The sequence below is a fragment of the Macaca fascicularis genome, chromosome 1, assembly GCF_037993035.2.
Source record: "Macaca fascicularis isolate 582-1 chromosome 1, T2T-MFA8v1.1".
NCBI classification, from domain to species: Eukaryota; Metazoa; Chordata; class Mammalia; order Primates; family Cercopithecidae; genus Macaca; species Macaca fascicularis.
In genome coordinates this window covers 26,999,322-27,020,881 of record NC_088375.1, presented here as the reverse complement: position 1 = coordinate 27,020,881, position 21,560 = coordinate 26,999,322, and the positions used below count along the sequence as shown (strand labels likewise).

The following is a 21,560-nucleotide window of genomic DNA, read 5'->3' as shown; positions in this document are numbered from 1 at the left end:
GGGTTATATCCACCTTTTGGCTATTGTGAATAACGCAGCTGTGAACACTGTTGTACAAATATCTATCCTAGTTTCTGCTTTCTTTTGGGAATCTACCTAGAAGCAGAATTGCTAGGCCATATGGCAACTGTATGTTTAATATTTTGAGGACCTGCCACACTGTTTTCAACATTTTACATTCCCACACACAATGCATAAGGTTTCCAATTTCTCCAGATCTTTGACAACATTTATAATTTGCTCTTTTGATAATTGCCATCCTAATGGATGTGAAGTGGTATTAATTTGCATTTCCTTAATGAGTAGTTATGTTGAGCATCTTCTGATGTGCTTATTGGCCATCTGTATGTCCTCTTTGGAGAAATGTCTATTCAGGTCCTTTGCTAATTTTTTTTTTGTTGTTTTTTTTTTGAGATGAAGTTTCTCTCGTTGCCCAGGCTGGAGAGCAATGCGTGATCTCGGCTCACTGCAGCCTCCACCTCCCGGGTTCAAGCAATTTGCCTGCCTCACTCTCTCAAATAGCTGGGAATACAGGCATCCACCACCATGCACGGCTAATTTTTTTTTTTTTTTTTTTTTTTTTTGAGACAGAGTTTCACTCTGTTGCCCAGGCTGAAGTGCAGTGGTGGCGTGATCTCGGCTCACTGCAACCTCCGCCTCCCAGGTTCAAAAAATTATCTGCCTCAGCCTCCCAAGTAGCTGGGATTGCAGGCGCCCACCACCATGCCAACTAATTTTTTGTATTTTTAGTAGAGATGGGGTTTCACCATGTTGGCTAGGCTTGTCTTGAACTCCTGGCCTCAGGTGATCCGTCCACCTCAGCCTCCCAAAGTGCTGGGATTACAGGCATGAGCCGCCATGCCCAGCCCCTTTGCTAATTTTTATTGGGTTGTTTTTTGGTGGTTGAGTTGTAGGAGTGCTTTATATATTCTGGACACTAGACGGTTATCAGAGATATGATTTGCAAACATCTTCTCCCATTCTCTGTGTTGCCTTTTCACTCCTCTTTTGATGCACAAAAATTGGAAATTTTGATGAAATTCAATTTATCTATTTTTTCTTTTGTTGCCTGTGCTTCTGTTGTCATATTCAAAAAAATCATTGCCAAATACAATGTCGTGAAGCTTTCCCCTTATGTTTTCTTCTGAGACTTTTATAGTAAGTAAACCTAAAAGAAAAGGCTGAAGAATCAATTGGAAGTAGTTAAGCTAGACAAAGACCTAAATCAAAGCACTAATTCTGGGGGAAAAAAGGAATAGTCACAATAAAGAAGGTAGATAAATTTATTGCCACTTGAAAACTAAATATAACTCAGATGAGTCAGACAAAAAAAAAAATCATAGACATTACAATTACTATTATTTGACCAGGTTTGTCTTTTGATGATTTCTCTGACAGGCACTTCTGCAACAAATTTGTATAATTTGATATAAATATTATGTGATTATTCTTAAAGGCCAAGCAATGGGCATTTATGATGGCTAATCATAAATACACAATAATATATATTACATAATATATATTAATTGATAGATTGCATTTTTTTCTTTGAGCTTATATACTGTTTTAGAAAAAGTCTACCTTTTATAAATATCAAGTTGGATATTCTTGTCTGTTGCATTTGCTAAATAAGAGTCAATAGTTAATAATCTGTTTCTTTTATATATGTCAGATTGTGTCCATTCCGAATACAGAATCCCCTGCATAAAATTAGCATGTTTTGCTGAAGTACCTGTTAATTTGGCTCTAAAATATTTTTTTATCATATAGCATTTATTTTTAAAAGATTAATCCCTTCATCCATTTCTGCAAGGCTCTTTTGTAGCTCAAAAAATTACCATAAAGGGAAAGAAAGTCCTCCAGCTTCCTACTACAGTTACTTTAGAGTTGGGGTCAGAAAACTTTTTCTGTAAAGGATCTGCTGCATCTATTCAACTCTGCAGTTGTAATGCAAAAGCAACTTAGACAATAGCAAATGAATGGGTGTGGCCATATTTGACCCATGGTTGTAGTTTGCCTACCTTTGCTTTAGTGCATCTAAATAAACACTGTTCATATAAAATATCCAGCAAGATAAACAATAATTTAGTGCTTAAAAGAGAGTTGCAGAATCTTTTTCTTTTAGAGTCTTTTAGGAAAAGTATCATGTATTGCTTGGAAAGTATTCTCTATTTTAAATATATCTATACAGTTTCTTTACTTACCCTGAGATATTTATTAAGAAAGGGTAATCTGGAGTCTAATACATAAAACATCTTTGGGTGTATACATTTTGTAAATAGGAAGTGATATTACTTCTAGCATTGTAAGAACCCCAGTTCCCAAATAATAATGACTCTTGGGTAATGAGCAAGTACCTTAGCATGCCTCCAACATATTGACTGTTAAAGGGCAATCAGTTCTCCCTGGCAGTGATTGCAGCAATTGAAAGTTATGTTTTCATATCTAGTATAGGGATGAAATCGTCCAATATTTTTCTTTGCAGCAAGTAAGGTGGTTGATGACTCAAAAAATGGATTATCTGGTGAACTCTCTGTACAGGTAACTGGATCTAAAATTCTTAGAACCTAAGGAAAATAAGATATAATGTCAGAAGTATGCAATATAGATAGTAAAAGCCTATGATTTCATTGATGTATACCTACCTATAAAGTTCCACTTCATTAATATGTAACTTATAAAAACTGAATGACGAATCTGATTGAAAAGACAACTTACTTCCTTTCTTAAGCTGTAAATTTAACATTGATGTCTAATTACTAGATTATCTAGGTTACATATATTTTTAAATGATGACATTAATGTTTCACAGATATTGGTAGGAAAGCAGGAAAACAGAGAAGAAAATGAGGTTATATCATTAAGTGATGTCAGTTTTTTTATATGTCAATTATATCATTAAGTGATGTCAATTTTTTTTTTTCCTTAACCAAAATGGACTTACTACTTCCCCTCTTCAATATTTCATTCAACTGCTCAGAATCAAGATTTCTATATTTTTCAGGCTAAAATACAGAAACCTTTCTGTTCATATTAGTGTGTCAGTCTCCTGCTCCTGAATTCCCTTAGCATTTTGTTTCTCTCTCTCTCTAAAGACCTGTAATGTAATAACGTCTTTAGTATTTGAGAACTTATTTTCTCTTCTAAATTTGTAAACAATGTTAAAGTAAGCCCTTCATCTTTGCTTATCCTCTAGCACCAAACCAAATTCCATAAAAATAGAAGGATCCATTCTTCTATGGAAATGATATTTCAAAATCCTTGATAACTTTTCATTTATAGTATCAATGGCTTTTCATTTCTCTTTTTCTAATTTATATGCAGTATTTTATGATTACAGCCATGTTTTTGTTTCCTGGATTCCACAACACAATGCTCTCCTAATTCTTCTTCTCTGATTTTTCCTAATCTGTCTCCTTCACTGAGACCCAAAACAGGAACTCTTGAGCTGAAAAAAGTTCTCCAGTTAAGGGCAGGGATAACGTGCCTGGCTCACAGCCCTCGATTCACATGTTCATATTTTCCTAATCATCACCACATGATGTGTTTGGGTTATGGTACAAAGGTAACAAGCACTGCAATTGGAAAGAATCGTGAAATGAATCAGGAAAAGTGCTTTCTCTCTTTCTTATATAAGGCTTGTTCAAAGCAGCTTTCTGGAATGGCTGGTGATGCCTGTTTCCCTAGCGGTTATGTGGTCCTGCAGATTTTTTTTTTTCCTTCTAAGTTACCACCAAACCCAAAGAGCCATCACTACTCTAAGAATGTCCTGGCATTATTTAAGAGCCATCAACTTACTTTAGCACCTCTATTTTTCAACTAGACTGCTTTTTCAATTTAATTTTTGAGATCCTTCTATTTTTATGGAATTTGGTTTTGTGCTAGAGGATAAGCAAAGATGAAGGGCTTACCTTAACGTTGTTTATAAATTTAGAAGAGAAAATAAGTTCTCAAATACTATAAAGATGTTATTACATTGCAGGTCTTTAGAGAGAGAGAGTGAAACAAAATGCTGAGGGAATTCAGGAGCAGGAGACTGACACACTAATATGAACAGAAAGATTTCTGTATTTTAGCCTGAAAGTGATGGGGAAGGATTTTATGCAGGGTGCCTTTCAGAGAAATCATTCTATACACAGTATGGGGGATGGAGGAAGCAGTATGCATAAGCAGACATAAGAAGAACAGAAAAAGGGAGGTTATTGTAATAATCTAGCTAAGAAATGATGGTACCTTGAAGCAACGGGACTGAAAAGTTTAAGAGACACTAAGGAAGAAGGGCTGTCAGTTTTATTGAATAGGAAAATGTGGTGGATAAAAGACTGGGAGAAGAAGGGGATCTAAATCAAGCCCTGAGGATACCTAACATGGTCTAGTGAAATAAAATGGATGGATAAAAGAGAATAGCCTGTACGGTATAAGGTTATATAAACCTAGGAAAGAGTATTTCAAGAAAGAGGGAGTGGTCAACTACACCAAATGCTACTGGCAGCAACTAAGTAGGCAGTGACACAATTTCCCAACAAAGAGAATAGAAAAGGAGAAACAAAGTTTTGGATAAAAATGATTAATTTTAGGTACTGACTCATTCAGTAAGTAGCTGAGCACTTACTATGTGCAAAGGATTATGCTAGACCTTGAGGAAACATAAAAACACAAAGTCCCCAGCCCTTTAGGAGTTTACAGTTTGGGAGAGGGATGGAAAATCAAACTATTATAATTTAATATGGTAAAGGGCAATTATAGATATAAGTGCAAAGTACAATGGAAGGCTGGAGAAGGAACACTTCAGATTGCCAGCAAGATTCAGAGAAGGCAGGTTCTTAAAGGTGGTATAGAGGTTGGGCAACAAAAGAGGTGCGGAGAAGGCAGTCTAGACAAGAAAAAGTATGTACAGAGGCATGAGATACAACGGCCTATGTGCATCATGAAAAGTGGTTAAACCCTGCTGGAATGTGAAATGCAGTGGGTAGTGACACTTGGGAAATGATTCTTGAGAAGGGGAGATGGAAAAAAGATTATAAAAAGCCTTCTATACAGTATGAATGAATTCTGATTCAATAATGAGGGAAACTGGGAGCTGTTTGATGACTGAAATGGCCTTCTGAAATAACTCTCTGGCAGTAGTGGGAGGGCAGGAGCAGCTAAGAAGCAGGGAAGGGTATCAGTGAGGAGGTAACTGCAGTGGGCTAGGCTGGAAGTCAGGTGTTTGAACTTGAAAGGGGATAAATTAGAAAAAAACTGGTAAGATCTGTAAAATCAACAGGACTAGGGGAATGAAGGAAATAGTAAAAATGATAGCTACCATTTATTGAGAAATTACAATATGTTGGAAACTGCTACAGGCTTTATATGTGTTTTTTATGGAAATCTGAAAACAGCACTATAGAGTAGGTATAATTCATCAAGACAGGGAGTACAGGAAAAGGAGGAGATTTTTAGGGTGGGGGGTGTACAAATGCAAAAGCAAGGAGAAAAGAGGTTCTAGTTTTAGTCATCTGTGAAACAAGTAGATGGAAATGCCTGGCTGGATATAAATCTCTCAGACTCAGAAAAAAGTCTGAGATGGAAGAGTCACAAGCATAAAGCTATGGTAACAGAATAACACCAAGAGAATACAGAAAGTATGTTATGTTAAGAAAGCTCAAGAGGGGTCATAGGAAGAGGATGCCCCTCCCCCTCAAACACTTAGAAAGAATGGTCACAAAAGTAGTGAATCATTGCAAGAGTACAGTGTTCAGGAAATGAAGGGATTTTGAAAAGGGGAAAACAGATTCCTATGAAGCATCAACATCCAAAGGAGGAAAAATGTCTATGAAGAAGAAAGAGTTCAGAGAGGGCCAAGAAAGAGTGATGTTACAAAGGTCAAGGGAGTTTCAAGGAAGGAATGCTTGATACAGTATAATATGATAGTAAAAGTTCATGACCTTTTTAAGAGTACTTACTGAGAATAGTGGGGCAGGAAGTCTACAGATGTAAGTGATGGTAGTAATTGAGGAATGGATAGTGTGTAAATACAAACATGTATGGACAACTTGTCCAAGATTCTTGGATGTGAAGGGAAGATGATAAAGCCATATCCGGAGATCTTACAATAGAGGGAAGATTTTTCTTTTTTAGATGAATGATGCTTGGACATGTTCTTAAGCCAAAAGGAAAGAACCAACACAGAGAAAGAATAACTGTTGAGGGGGAAGCCAGAGCCTAGAGGGGAGGTATGCTTAGAAGAGGAAGGACACCTTTTCCTCTCAGAGAAATGTATGCTGCCATACAGATAGGCTTCTAGATGTCAAATGAGACCTTCAGGCAGTTTTCTGCCTCTGTCCCCTTTTTCTTCTGTGGATTAGGCAGGAAAGTCATCTGCTGAATGTGAGGTAGTATTTGACGGGTACTGAAACAAAAAGGCAAACAGCTGAACTGACACAGGACTGGGGTTTTCAGCGTACTCGGAGAGGAAGATAAGGCAGTAAGGCACTTATGAATAGAGTCTAGGCAAGCTAGAGCCGGACGAGAAACTAGAAGAGTGAGCTGATGAGATACAGAAAAAAACACAGGGAGCGAGGGAATAAAAACAATTATGTGATCAAAGATGTGTTCACATCCAGGGAGTCAGAATGAAGAATCAGAGTTGGAAAGAAAAAAAGTTGAGATCACAGATCACAGAGAGAGAGAGAGATGTTGAGTTGAAGATTTTAATAGTGCAAAAGTTACGGCGACTGGCAGTGACCCAGGATGGGGACATGGGAGCTGTAATGAAGGTGAACTTGGTTGTTGTCACAGAAATGTGAGATGAGTATTTGACAAGCCAGCTGCATGGACCTTGAATTCATCCAGGACTATACTATCTGTTCTGTAGTACTTGATACATTTCCATCTATATGTGGGAATTAAGTAATTGCTTAGATCAGAAGTAATCTAATCTATTAATATACTGATTTAATCTACTACATTAAAAATTCTATGCAGTGGTTTTTATACCAAAATGAACTCAAGAAAAGGATTATCAGTGACTCAATAGCTAAAACATAGGACCTCTTTCAAAACAATTACTTTTTTTGTCCTTAAAAATAGAATAGTAGTGTTAGAAAATATTAAAGTTCAGAAGAGGAAATAATTTCCTCCAAGATAACACACTCAATAGCATGAGTGGTTTATCCCACATTTCCTAATTCCTAATGCCAAACACTTTCCATGATAATATGTCACCTTTCAGTAAGAGGACAGTCTTAGAAGTTCCACAGATCACAAAAGAGAAAATATTTTACCGTTTCAGCCATTTTCTCAGCTGGAGTGCTGCAGAATTCAACTGTTGATGGAATCTTTTTTTGATTGTTAATGCCAACATTTCCCAGAAGATGAGAATTTACTGCTTTTGCCAACTTGTGATTTGTTAATGCTAGCTCTGCTGTGCTGTGGGGTTGTACACTAGGGGAGTAAGTTTGCTCTCTTCCCCATTGCAAAGAGACTAAGAGCTCCTCCAATAATCTGCATAGAACACACATGAACACTGGCCATTAGTAAGAGAGCAAAATGTAAAAATTAATAATAGTAAATAAGTAATAAAAATATTTCTGAAATTATATAACATCTTTCCCTGATCCCTTTCTCTCTCAGAGTTCCATAAATTTGGATGTCTTAGTCCAGTAAGTTAGACTACAGAAAGCATATGTTAATCTACTAGGTTGTTGCCTGAAAATCATTTAACAAATAGTACTTCTTTTCGTTCTCACCTTTTAGTATAGGAACTACTTACATAATTTGTGAAACTATGGAGATATTCATACAGTTTTTCTTTTTTGGTGAGTTACATTAATTGATTCTTGAATGCTAAATCAATCTACAATTCCTGGGATTCACTTTACTTGGTCATAATGTATAAAACTTTTTATGTATTGTTGGATTTGATTCACTAAAATTCTGTTAAGGATTTTTGCATTTATGTCAATTAGAGATATTAGTTGGTGGTTTTTGGCTAATGGTTCTGGTATCAAGATAATGCTGCCCTCATGAAATGAGCTGGAAATTGTTTCCTTCTCTTCTATTTTCTAGAATAATTTTTGTAAATTTGGTTTTATGTCTTCTTTAGATGTTTACTAGCATTCATCAGTGAATCCATCTAGACCTGGAATTTCCTTTACTGGAAAATATTTAATTTTTAACTATAAATTATATTTGTTTTAACAGGTTAGGGCTATTCAGGTTATCTATTTGTTCTTGAGTAACCTTTGGTAGTTTGTTTTTCATGGAGTTTGTCCATTTCATCTAAATTACTGAATTTATTGACATGGATTTGTTCATAACATTTCTGTATTATCTTTTTTATGTGTATAGAGTCTATATTGTACCCCCCCCTTCATTCCTGATACTGGTAATGTATATCTTCTCTTTTTTTCCCGATTAAACTGGCTAGAGGTTTCTTGTGTGTTCTTTCTTCTAGTGTCCCCTATAATTTGCTCTTTGACACTTACTGATTCTATCTGTAATAAATCAACTACATAAAAATGCAAAAGGCTTTTAAGGAAGACCATCAATTTTGATAGTTCTGGAGTATATGGACATGAAAATAAGCTCTAATACTGCAGGAAGTCTTCAAAAATATCTCCTTCCACAGGAGAGACAGGTACACTCCTTGGCTTCTACCAAAAACTGTATGACTACAACTATAACCAGCAATTGCTTTTAAATCCAGAGAATCCTTCTAATACAGACATAACTAATTATTTCCCCAATTAAGAATGTGAAAAGCATGCCTTCTATTTTTTTAGTCCTCCTCCCTCCCAGAGCATCTATTTTAAACTGCTACTAAAAGTATATGCTCAGTAAGTTATCAAATGTAGACACACCAAAAACAAAAACAAACAAACAAACACAAAAGTACAATAACATAATTTGCAGGAGAAAGCAGAAGAGTTCAGAATGTAAACAAGTGCCATACTTCTGGGTAGCTATCATTTCTTGACGAAACTGTTCCCGTTCACTTAGGAGATCCTGTATAGCCCCGTGTGCATCACGGTTTTGACGCTGTAAAACTGCTCTTGAGTTGGTTAACTCATCTGCCATTACCCTGAAAAAGATTAAAATCTTACATATAAATTTGCTGACAGTAATACAGTGTAAAAAATTGAATATACTACTTTGTGACTGTCACTTTCAGAAGCTAACAGATTTAACATAGTATAGTTACTTCACAGTTTTTAAATTTTGACTGAAGAACACTAAAAATGTTTATGAGCTTAGAGTTCATTAAAAGGATTCAGTTAAAATATTCATTGAGACAATGACAAAGGCAAAAGTTACTCAACTTTCCTATACAATGACTTTTGGAGTACATCTCAATCTTACTCTAGATTGACCAAAATTTGAAAGAAAAAATTATTAAATGTTTTTAAACACAGAAAAACTTAAAGAGGCAAACAAAATTATCTTCTTACACTCAATTACCTCTTTGCCCTCAGAAAAATATTGATATAAAAAGACTTATATAAAGTCTTTCCTCATGTCCAGCATCCCTATCCTTCTTTTATATGCAGCCAACAAGGTTTTTTTACACTTCTCAAAAAAAATAATTTATGTATGTTTCAACATATACATATGTGTTAAAATAAATTTATCCATTTTATTTACAAAAAGAGATACTGAATACACACTTTTCTAAATCTTAGTTTTTCATTTAATAATTTATCTTAGAGACTTTTCCATATTAGCACATATAGAGCTATCTCATTCCCTTTTTTCAAAAATTAGCTTCATGTTTTCTACTGATTGGATACACAAAATTTTATTTAACCAATTTTCTACTGATGCAATTGAAGCAAAATGTTCAAGTATGGTTAATCAGCTGAAAAATTTAAAATTAAAATTTAAGTCTGAGACTGCAGTTACTACCAAATTCCTCAAAATGAAAACAATTTTGACATTAGAAGATTACATCAATTAAAATACCAATAAAATCATATTTAATTTTTATTTAAAAATTTAATGAAATGTTACTATTGGTGTTGATCAGAATGTTAAAAAGTTGCATATTGCAGTAATTTGTATAATATATGCATGATTTGCCTCTTAAAAAATGTTCAGTAAGAATCAACTCAATTAACTTTCATTCTAAGTGAATAAATAGTTCATTTTTCCAAATAGCATAATGAACTAGCACAATTAGGAGATAAATGAAACACTGTTAAGAGAGTGAACAACTACTAAAAAGTGTCAGAGATATTAAGACATGAAAAAAACATTTTCCTAAAAATGTATTAATCACAATCAATGGTTCCTCAAATACACCCTGTAAACCTATGGCTGTTTTGTGAGAAATCTCCAGATGATTCAATTTAAATCAACAGTTATTAAACATACTCTGTAAAGTATTTTGCTAAGTACCAGAAATACAAAAATGGATAACATCCAGATCTTGTTATCCGGTAACTGTAAATTGAGGCAGGGAGGGGATAAACAGACAAAGAATCATACTATATAGCAGAGTTTCCCAACCACCAGTGTGTCGAGAGGCCTGGATGAGGACCCTGGCGTTTTCGCCGCCATATGAGAGTAGCCTCATCCAGTATGTCATAAAAATGTTATAATTTTCTATTTGTGCACGGAGAGAAAAAGGTTGAGAAGCTTTATTATATGGTTAAAAGAACTATGAGAAGAGAGCATTTAGAATGAATAATATTATCTTAGGGAGTTCAAATATTTAAATGGAGAAAAATAATTTAGTTTGACTTTTTGTGATTTTAATGTTTACTAGACGTCTGAATTTACAGTTTTGTTTCAGTCTTAAACACTGTATTTTTACTATACAGTAAACTAGAACTCGGGAATAAGGGATGATCCTTATGTCACTTCTCCATTTAGGAAGACTGTGTGACTATCCAGAGGAGAGAGAGTCCACATCTCAAATGAAGTACTTTGATGACCTTAGTCAGAAATTTTCACATTACCATCTACTTTCTTGTGTTATAGATCAAAAACCTGATGGAGCAAAACCTAGGAAATGAAATACTATTTGCTGTAGAAAATACCTGCTTGCAAGGAATTTACTTCGCCATACATCACACTGTATTGACATACGTTCTAACTGTTCAGAAAGCTGAGCTGTGTTTCGACCTAGGGCTTCATTTTCTAAAATAAGCTGATTTTTCTCACGGGCTAGACGTTCAAAGTGATACTGAAGATCATCCCCAACAGAAGCCACCAGTAACTTTTTTAACTCACGATTTACCTAGAAAAGAACATAATCAATACAACAAGCTCAAAGTAATATCACTAACTTTAATGTAACAAAATTAACAAAAAGAGACTGTGTTTCTGTGTAATTTTGGACCTCCGTGACTTAAAGTCTCTATCAAAAAGTAAAATTAAATATTTAAGTTCTGTACGATATACAAACCATATCTCTCCACTACTCTCTATACATCTATATCCACAGTCCATGTGGTAATAAACTGAGCTTCTTGTAATAAGAGTAAAAATCATTATGAAAATAACAAATAGTTCCAGTCAACACTTAAAGGAAAAAAAATTAAAACAAAACCAATACATTTTGATAAAAAACATGACTTAGAATGTCTTATGTTTTTTATTCAATATGTATAAGTTAGTCTATTGCATCCTAAGAAATTACTTTTAAAAAATAAAGCAAAGGAAGTAATCCAGTATGTTTCTAAGTATGTTCTTTACATCATTATTGAAAACAGCAAAAAATCAAAACAGATATCCAATAATGGGTATTGGTATATGGTATAGCTATTGAAGAACACTGTTGCTATTAATAATGACATTGTAATAGAATATTCTGTGACATGGCAGAACATTAATAACTGAAAAAAGTGGGTTATAACACTAAGTGAACTCAATGTATATGGTTATGCAGGTACAGCTGGATGAAATGATTCAGGTGGCACTATTTTCATTGTGTTTTTCTGTATTTTCTAAAATTTTTACAACATAAATTTGTACTACATTTTGTAATGAGAAACTAGTTATTTAAAAATTATTTGGATAAAAACCACTAACCATGGTCTCACTTATGAAGAAGACTTGTATCTAGCCAAAAGACGTATGGTCTAATAGGGAAACAAGGGAAGGGGCAAGGCAATTTTTACTAAGATGCAAAGATTAAAGCAACACCCTTAAGCAATACAGATTTTTTTCATTTACAATGAAGACACAGTAAGTTATACCACCTTTCTCTTTATTCCAAGTATCCTGTACACACAGGCAAAAATACTTGAAACTTATGGATCCTTAAAACAAGGACTGCTGGTCAATTACTACGCCTGACTTGGTCAATATTTGGTCTGGCAGTTTATAATTGTAACCTACTTTTGTAACTTATTGGTGGTCTTGTCCAAAGCACCTCACACCTCCATCTTCAATGAGGTTTAGAGTATAAGTTCCCAATATAAAGTATCTCTAGAGAACTGAGAGAGAATGAGAAATTTAAGAGGAAGCGTTTTAGAGAAATGACAAGCTAGGATAAATGACATTCCCATAAAGAAATGTAGTTTTCTAACATGCAGATTCAAAAGGTCCAGACGTAAAGAGTAGCACTCATTATATCAATTAAGGCTGTTCTTACCTCTGTCTGTACACGGAGCTGGTTTGAAAGACCTTCTTTGTCCTGTAGTAACCTTCTTTCAGAATTCTTGAGCTTTTCTAATACATTCTTTACTTCTGAGAGTTCCTTATTAGGTTCTATAACTCCCTCTGACTGACCAAGGAATTCTCCTTTATGATGTCCCAGAGACTTAACCTTTGTGTTTTTGTTGGGGATATCGTGAGTTATAGCAGCTTTGGGAACTAATATTCTTACAGCTTCAACTTCCATTGCTTTTTCAGTGAGCATTTTCCCTAGCTGAAGAACTCCTGGGCTCTCTGATGGAACTGCTTTCTTCCATGGACTCTGAAGACTATGATGCTTTCTAGATTGGACTCCAGAGGTAACTTCAACAGATTTAGGTGGCTCCTCAGTTTCCATTCCATCTCCTGCTCCTCGGATTGGGGATGAAGTAAGGGTGACTAACAAAAAGGAAACAAAACAGAAACTTACCAAGAAGAAATGCCAAGAAAATGCTAAGAAATTTTCTAAGCAAGAAATTGCTAAGAAAATGCTAAACCCTATATTCAAAATTACTCGCACTAAAAAGAATGCAAAAAAAAAAAATCAGAGAAAAAGTAATTTTCAAAACAATCATGTATCAACAAAAGGTACATGTTTAAACTTTCCTTCAGTAGACCAGAGATTTGGAATCAGAGTATTTGGTTCTGACTTTTACTTCCTAGTATAACCCCAGGTAAATAATTTAATCTTCCATGAATCTCTATTTCCTAATTTGCAAACTAGAGATGATAACAACTTTGCTATAGAATTTTGGTAAGAAAAAATGTAATAAGATCAAATGCTTGGCATACTGTAGACACTCAATAATGTTAGTTAAAAATAAATGTTAGCTATATATATGCACATTTGAAACCATCTACATCATAAGAGATTCATCTGTTTTTGTGAACTCTTGTAGTAAGAGGAAGCAACATATATGTTACACTGAAAAATGTATTAAGAAAAGATTCAATCCTATTCTTAGGCCTAACAGTTTATGCCCTGCTTACAGAAGTGAAACTACACTGAATTGTCAGATTAAACATCCTTATACCTCACTTTCACCGTATCATACCCAGTTATTTTATTGTTCTCTCATTCCATCTAGTGGCTTTCAATTTGAGTGCACTGTATTCCCAAAAAAGTGCCTTGCATGTAGTATTCATATATATATGTTATATATATATATATATGTTATAAACAAATGAATGATAACAAGGGGAGGGACAAAAGAGGAGCACACAGATCAGTGACAATGATTAGAATGATGAACTTTGACTGGTCATGGGCAGCAAACATGGTGCTGGGTACCTAATGTAGGCTAGACATTCTATCAGGTAAGACCACTATGCTTAAGAAATTTACTACCTAATTTAGGGGACAGGACATACATATAAAAAGATAAAATGTATTACACGATAATATATAATAAGTGTGCAATAAGTGGTATAAAAATATTTCAATAGAAATTTTATGTCTATAGAAACATTAAGGACAATCATGAACTACTGATTGGTCTTCAGTGAATTCATCACTGTCCAACCAAACCATATATATATATGTAATAAGATCAAATGCGTGGCATACTATAGACACTCTCTCTCTCTCTATATGTGTGTGTATATATATGTGTGTGTGTATATATATATGTGTGTAATACAATCTCCTAAAACAAAGACTTAAAACAGAATTCCTTTTATACTTGTAATAAATTTTGTAAGCTTAACATATTTTTTATTTTATGGCTAGAATATAAGTTAATATAGCATTTACTTTCTTATTATTCTACTGTTGAATATTTAGACTCTTTCAAATTTTTCACTATAATAAATAAGACTTTATTGAACACTTTTATGCCTACATATTTTTCTTAACTTCTGAATTATTTTTTCAAATAAATTCCCAAGCATAAAATCAATGGGTTTGTTGAAGATCTGTATGGCCGAAATGCCTCCCAAAATCACTCTACCAGTGTAATCTGTGGATCTATGCCTAATGTCCTTACTATTTATTTATTTGCATGCTCAATGCCTATGACTTATATAGTACTTAAAAATAAATAAGAATACATGTAAACTGTTTAGAATGGTATTTGACACAGTAAGCACTCATTAAATGTTAGGTCCTATTGCTTTTATTATTATTTATATAAACTCCTAATAAACTTTGGATGTTGATCTGGAGAGAAATAAATTTATTTAATGCCATAAAATATAATTCTGACTTTCATTCTCTTATGTAAATCCTAAAGTTATATTGCTAGACTATAGGACTATTTATTCAATTAACAGATTTACTTTTTTCAAATTTTTCCCATGTAGAGATGTTCTGGGAATCTTGAGTTATGTTAATTAGACAGGAGGTGGAAACATATCTGAGGTATAGTTAATATGTTCTATTTTACAAAACATTTTTCATTAGAATAAAATAGTGTCATTTCTATATGAAATGTAAGCTAAGTTTAAACACCCCTTGGGCCTTGGGACTGACTCTACTTTTAAAAAGGTAAACAAAGGAGTACTTCAGAAAGTGAAATAAATGCCTAACATGCTGGGTTTGGTAAATTAGTTAAAACAAAGCATGGTAGCACTGACAAAGAGAATGTCCACTGAATCATTTAAAAACAGCTCACTGCAGCCTTGACCTCCTGGGCTCAGGTGATCCTCCCACCTCAGCCTCCCAAGTAGCTGGGACTACAGGCATGTGCCACCATGACCAAGTAATTTTTTTTTTTTTTTTGTAGGGACGGGGTTTTATCATGTTGTCCAGAATGGTCTTGAACTCCTAGGTTCAAGCAATTCTCTGGCCTCAGCCTCCTAAAGTGCTTGGATTACAGGTGTGAGCCATCACACCTAGTCACCTGTATTCTTAAAATCTGATTTTAAATTTGTCTAAACTTAACTAACTTGTCTAATTTTGTCAATAAGACATTCTGGCATTTAAGAAGTAACGTAGAATCATGTATTAACTATAAATTAATAAAAGCCATCAACAATAAAAATACACACTAGAGCCATTGTTCAGGCCCACTGAGGCTGAGGAAATAAAAAACAGGTGTGATACTTCCATTATGGTCAAATACGATTTCTAGGCAAGCTGTAACATTTTTGAGCTGGAATTTTAAGTAACAGAGATACAAGAACAAATTACAAAATGATTAATGTTAAATTTAAAAGGCAAAGAATCATTAATACGTATTTAACAGAAATCTCTTTTTGAACAAAATACCTTGTTGGGAAATCAAGAAGTTCAATCAACTTGTTTCTATTCCAATTTACTCTTAACTTTATTTAAACTGTTCTACTTACTCAAGCATTTATGAATATCAAAGTTGTATTATATATTACATGACCGTTCCTTCTCAGTAATAACTATGATTCTAGCTAATGTGCATAGGTAAGCAGGCAGAAGAGCCAAGGCTTTACATTTTCTCACCTGGTAACTTTCATAATTCTATTTTTCCTTGTGACATATGTAGAAACCTTTATTACATATGCAGTAGGCACAATCCAGGACACATTTATGAATAATTATCGTATCTCAACTGGGAAGACAAGGACCTATGGTAACAGCTCCATAGTTATGAGTGATGCTTAAGTCAAGAAAAACACCAATCCTTATTCTTCCCCACTATTCGAAGGGAACCAACAAAACAATCCTTAAATTATTCATTATCATTACTTCCACCTGTGATCAATTATCAATGAACTAAAACATGTCTAAGGTTTGCTCATTCGTATTGCCTACCAGGATTGGTGAAATGTACGGCAAGAACAAAGAAGGTCACTAGTCTAACATTCTGGAATGGGAGCTGGCAAACTTTTTTTGTAAAGGACCAAAGAGTAAATATTTTAGGCTTTGTGAACCAAAAGGTAAAATTGAGGATACCATGTAAGTATTTAATAAGAGAAAAAAAATTTATCAATGAAATTCAAACTATAACAACAATAATTGAATACAGTTTTTTGATAACATAGGTCTAATAATGGGAAGAACAGAATTTTTTAAATTCAGGATACTGTTTGGCTTAAATAGTGTTAATGTCCACTATTATCAAACTGATTGCAAATATTCTCAGGAGGCTGAGGGCCACAATTTGCCAACCCGTGCTCTAGAATATTGAGGCAAAAAAAATTTCATAGTCTGTCATTGAACAAATATTTCTCTTTTATTCATAAAACTTCAATCTATGATGAGAGGTACCTAAGTCAGCAGAATGGGGTAGTGAAAAGAACTCTAACTCACTAGAGTCTGAGTTAAAATAACTTAAGTCCCTACTGCTATGTATTGTGTGACCTTGGACAAAGCACTTAACCTCATCCTTCTCCCCTCCCTTGGTGCTTTTAGAGTAATGCAAATATGGTAGTATATATTTTAAAAATAATTTGTTTCTCTTGTAGACTAGACTGTTGGGAGCTCTTCAGGGTATGGACTGCCTCCTAATCTTCGTATCATGAACTAATAAAATGGTGCTTGTCACAGAGAAAATGAATAAATGCTTACTGAAGTTTATTAATCTGTTAAGACTACCTTGAGTGTTTCATTTTTAACATCCAAAAACTAACCCATTTAAAAACTGCTTTATTTTTTTTCCTCTACCCTGAATCATTAATTCCTAACTTGGTTATAGTCTGAAAGACTTTCCAGAACATATACAAATTCAGTTATAAAACAGTTAAAACAAATTAGGGATTCTCATGTGGTAATTTTAAATCAAGAATCTTTTTAAATGTCACTCATCTCACCTAATAAAGTTTAGTTAACTATTATTAAATTAGTAAAATAAGTTACATACAATGGACTTAAGAGTTACATCAAGATTTACTGAACTGGAATCTAAGCATTCTTCTTACCAAGGGCTCTATGGATAGAGTTCTCTGGTCAAATAAGTGTGGGCAATGTTGCATACTGCATCTCTACGGAGTTTCAGTGTACATTAGTATTAAAGTTATACTATAGACTCTTAAGAGGTCCTATAGCCTCTCTTTTAATACAGCATTTCTCGAATTTACCTGCTCATGGAATACCTTTTTTACCTAATACCTATTATTCTACAGAACTAGTGTTAGACTATTTTATGGAATCAAAAATATTTAAATATCTCAGACCTTCCTATTTGGTCTACTATTACTAAACTATTTGACTTCAATAGCTTTATTTTTAATTTTAATCCCACATCCAAGAAAAGCTTTGGATTTTAAGTTTCTAGTTATTACTATTTACTGTATGTTTCCTTTTCAGAAACAGCCCTAGCAGCCATGATACATCCCTCTTATGATGACAGTACTGCTCAAATGTCTTCTGAGAGGAAGTTCTGTTGCTATTACCAAACCAACTGTACTTATCTCCTGAGGCAGTTACAGGAAGTACAGACAACTGACAAATGTCAACCAAGTACACCTTTTCACAGGCCATGCAATACGAGTAACTTTTGTTCACTAACATCAGATGACAGATTAAACAGAAATATGGCTAATAGAATTATTTACCTTACTGGATAATTAAGATCACAAAAAATCATGTTTGTTAAAGTACCTTATAACTCTAATCCTCATTAAAAACAAGTAATAATAAATATTAAAAAGTAACTTAATCTCACTGAGGACTTAACCAGTACTTTTAATGACTAATCATAATATCGTATTTAGTTTTTGCTTTTTGACAAGCACCATGTTGGTTGCTTTCACATTAATTATTTAACTGCTCTTATTTCCCATTAATCCACCGTTTATTACTTTCCTTACAGTCTCTGACTTGCTTATCTAATGGTATAAAAGCCTTCTGGTGACTTATGAAATGCTGTTGCACAGTTGAATTAAATTCAGTTACATATTTAGGGGCATGATCTTTCTTCCTTGTTTCCTAAACTTATTTCAACCTGCTTTTAGAGAGGGTGTGCTGCTGGAGGTCAGCTTGCTGAAAAACTGGCATCTAGAAAACAGTTTTCCATCTTTCACTGATGGTTCTAGCATGCAGAATTCACCCCATCCAAAAAATAAGCTGGGTCAGGAGAAGTTCACTATGGGACATGTTAAAATTGTTGCCTATAGCTATGTAAGGATGGCCAGTAAGCAGTAGTATGAATCATAAGGAAAGAGATCAGGGATATAGATAGATTTGGAAGTCATTTATATAGATAATTACTGAAGTCATGACAGTAGAAAAGAAACAGTGGTCAAAAGCACTGATATTAAAAGAAAAATAAGAAGGAGAGGAGGCTGAAAAAGAAACAGAGGAGATACAGCTTCAGCAGTGCTGTCCAACATAATTTTCTTCAGTGATTGAAATAGCCACTAGTCATATTTGCCTATTGACCACTTGAAGTTTGGCAAGTGTCACTGAGAAACTGAATTTTTAATTTTTAGAAAATATTAATTTAAAATCAAATAGCCACATATAATTACTGCATTGGACAGTGAAAGGCTACAGAGTAGGCTGAAAATAAAAGTGACATCATGGAAGTCATCAAAAGAAAGTATCTCAAAAGGCAGGGAATGGTCAACAGTATTAAATATTAGGACAAACTAGGTAGGACTAAAAAGTGACTACTGTATTTAGCAATTTAGGGGTTGAATTGTGTCCCCCAAATCTTTATATGTTGAAGTACTAACCCCCACTACCTCAGAATGAGACTCCATTTGGAAACAGGATCACTGCAGATGTAATTAGTTAAGATGAAATCATACAGGAGTAGGCTGGGTTCCTTTTTCAATATGACTGCTGTCTTTATAAAAAGGGTAAATTTAGACCAGAAACATGCACACAGGGAGAATGCCATGTGAATATGAAGGCAGAGATAAGGGTGGTACGTCTACAAGACAAGGAGCACCAAAGACTGCCAGCAAGCCACTGGAAGCTAGGAGAGTGTCTCTAATGCCTTCTGAAAGAGCATAGCCTTGTTGACATTTTCATCTTGGACTTCCAGCCTCCAGAACTGAGACAATATATTTTGTTGTTCAAGCCACACAGTTTATGGTACTTTGTTACAGCAACCCCAGCAAACTAATACAACATGAAAGAGATCTTTGATACATCCTAGTTGCTTTGTCTATCTACTTAAATCTTTAAAAATGTATATTCTTATTTAAATCTTAATCTTCTAGCATATAGGGAATATAGCTGTTAAAAACTTTGTATTAACATTAAATGTTTAAGAGCAGCCACCTAATAAATTCTAATTAATGATGTTAAATTTCACTTGTACATCTAAAGTACTGAAATATAAACACTGCACTACACAATAAACACAAAGGGATCTGAAATAACAAATGATTCCCAAGGGCGTCCATGAGATCTAGTTATCTGGCTCAAACGTTCCTTCACATCATCATAAATGTCATGTTTTAAAAACAATTATAAAAAAGCCACTTACCTTTGGTTTCTAAATTTTTAGTAGTCATTTTTTCCCCTTAACCACTGAAAATGCACTCCAAGACTTCTACTGAACAACCTAGAAATGTATGCATATGAAATAATTTAAACAATATATAAACACATTCATTGAGTACCTCTAATTTAAAAGTTATGATATTTTAATTGCTTCTGTATTTAGTACACATGCATTTAGAAAGCGAAATGTCTCTTATATCCCTTTCTCCCAGAAGGCATTGTTACATCTACTAAAAGTCTCAAAAAAAAAAAAAAAAAAAAATAGGGGTGGTTTACTTCTAAATATTCCGTTTCACCATCCTCACCAATACACTCTAAATTGTCAGAAGTGTGTCCTGAATTTTAGCCAAGCAATGGCAATGAAGTTACTGTGGTGGTTTTTTGTCATCCGTACGACAAGAGGAATTTTAAAGTAATTACTTTCTTAGGAGACATACTGACACAATTCGTATGCACACACAGACACACACACACATCAAAAAGGAGCTTCTGTTTAGATGTGTAACGAACGAGAAAAAATATTACTCAAGATAACATAATTCATATTTTTTTGGTAATAAAGTTAAAATAGTGTAGCTCCAAAAGTAAAAAGAGAAACATATATTGAGCACATGCTTTCAGAAATGTACACACTGCCTACAGTACAGACTCAGATTTACTAGAAAACATATAAAAAGGTGATGCTACTGCAATGATATAAATATGACAAACTGTACACTAGATGACAACTGGTGTCACTACAAAAAAAGATCGCTCTCAGTACTAGATACAACTCAGTTCAATTAGTGAACCCGACGACTAACTTTCTTAACAGTCACAAACTTTTCTACACTACAGTCTATTGCTCCGAAAAGAGGTATCCAAAAAACCCTTCGTAAGAGTAACGATCCCTGAAACTGCCCTTGATAGTTGCTCTGCGAAACATACAGGCACACCGAGTGCGTGCTGGCAAATGCCAAATGAAGGTGAGGGGGTGAAGAAGTAAGTAGGGGGAGTGAGCAGGTATGAGAGCGATAGGCCGGGAAGCGACAAGTCTGTCAACCTTTGCTGTCCCGGGAAGTCGAAACCGAAGTTCCATTCCTGTCTGAAAAAGCCTTCCCGGAACAACAATCGTTCCCTAAATCCAAAGCTACTGGCCACCAAGCTCCAGCCAGACCTCCGTCCCTTTCCAACATCCTTAGTTATACCTGCTTGTCCTCGGATTTACCTGTAAGATTCTTATTCTCCGTATTTCAGGGGACTTCACTTCATAGGCTCTTCGGATCGGTATCACCAGGCTAACTTCTCACAGACCTCTTCCATTCAGAAGCCGGCCCGCCCAGGCCCTCCACATATCCAGGAGCTCTCTCACTCCTAACCACTTCCGATTACTCAGGGTTTCGCTTCCGGAATACGTTTCCAAAAGAGAAGGGTAAATACATTCTGCAGTGCGTTTAAACTCAAGTAACACAGAACACACACTGTAAGGCCTCCGTAAGTGGAAAGCGGACAGATGTCTACTTTAAAATAAAATACTGTACAGCAACTTTTGGAGCCCAAGCCTCAGATTCACTTAAACTTCCGGGCCAGC

At 34.6% G+C, this 21,560-nt stretch overlaps 1 protein-coding gene across 2 annotated transcripts; it reads right to left on the bottom strand.

Moving 5' to 3' along the window:
- Positions 1–1,029: 1,029 nt before the first annotated feature.
- Positions 1,030–21,355, bottom strand: BLZF1 (basic leucine zipper nuclear factor 1). Of its 2 annotated transcripts, XM_045392379.3 has the most exons (8): positions 21,198–21,355; positions 19,974–20,051; positions 12,581–13,020; positions 11,022–11,221; positions 8,936–9,064; positions 7,266–7,485; positions 2,358–2,567; positions 1,030–1,168 (listed from the first exon to the last, which is right to left on the bottom strand). In XM_045392379.3, exons 2-7 carry the CDS (start codon positions 19,999–20,001, stop codon positions 2,385–2,387), a joined length of 1,200 nt encoding a protein of 399 aa, XP_045248314.2. In that variant the 5' UTR covers positions 20,002–20,051; positions 21,198–21,355; the 3' UTR covers positions 1,030–1,168; positions 2,358–2,384. The 2 variants fall into 2 exon arrangements, with proteins under 2 accessions (XP_045248314.2, XP_005539977.2); XM_005539920.5 differs by lacking the exon at positions 1,030–1,168 and having other exon boundaries at positions 1,270–2,567.
- Positions 21,356–21,560: the final 205 nt, after the last annotated feature.

Bases quoted from the DNA above. Each gene is read 5' to 3' on its own strand.
- BLZF1 (XM_045392379.3), bottom strand. From the start codon at position 20,001: ATGACTACTAAAAATTTAGAAACCAAAG. The intron at 9,065-11,021 runs GTATTTTCTACA...AATCTTTTTCAG, and splicing joins AGTAAATTCCTTGCAAGCAG to GGTAATGGCAGATGAGTTAA. The intron at 2,568-7,265 runs GTAAAATATTTT...TATTTTCCTTAG, and splicing joins CTGAGAAAATGGCTGAAACG to GTTCTAAGAATTTTAGATCC.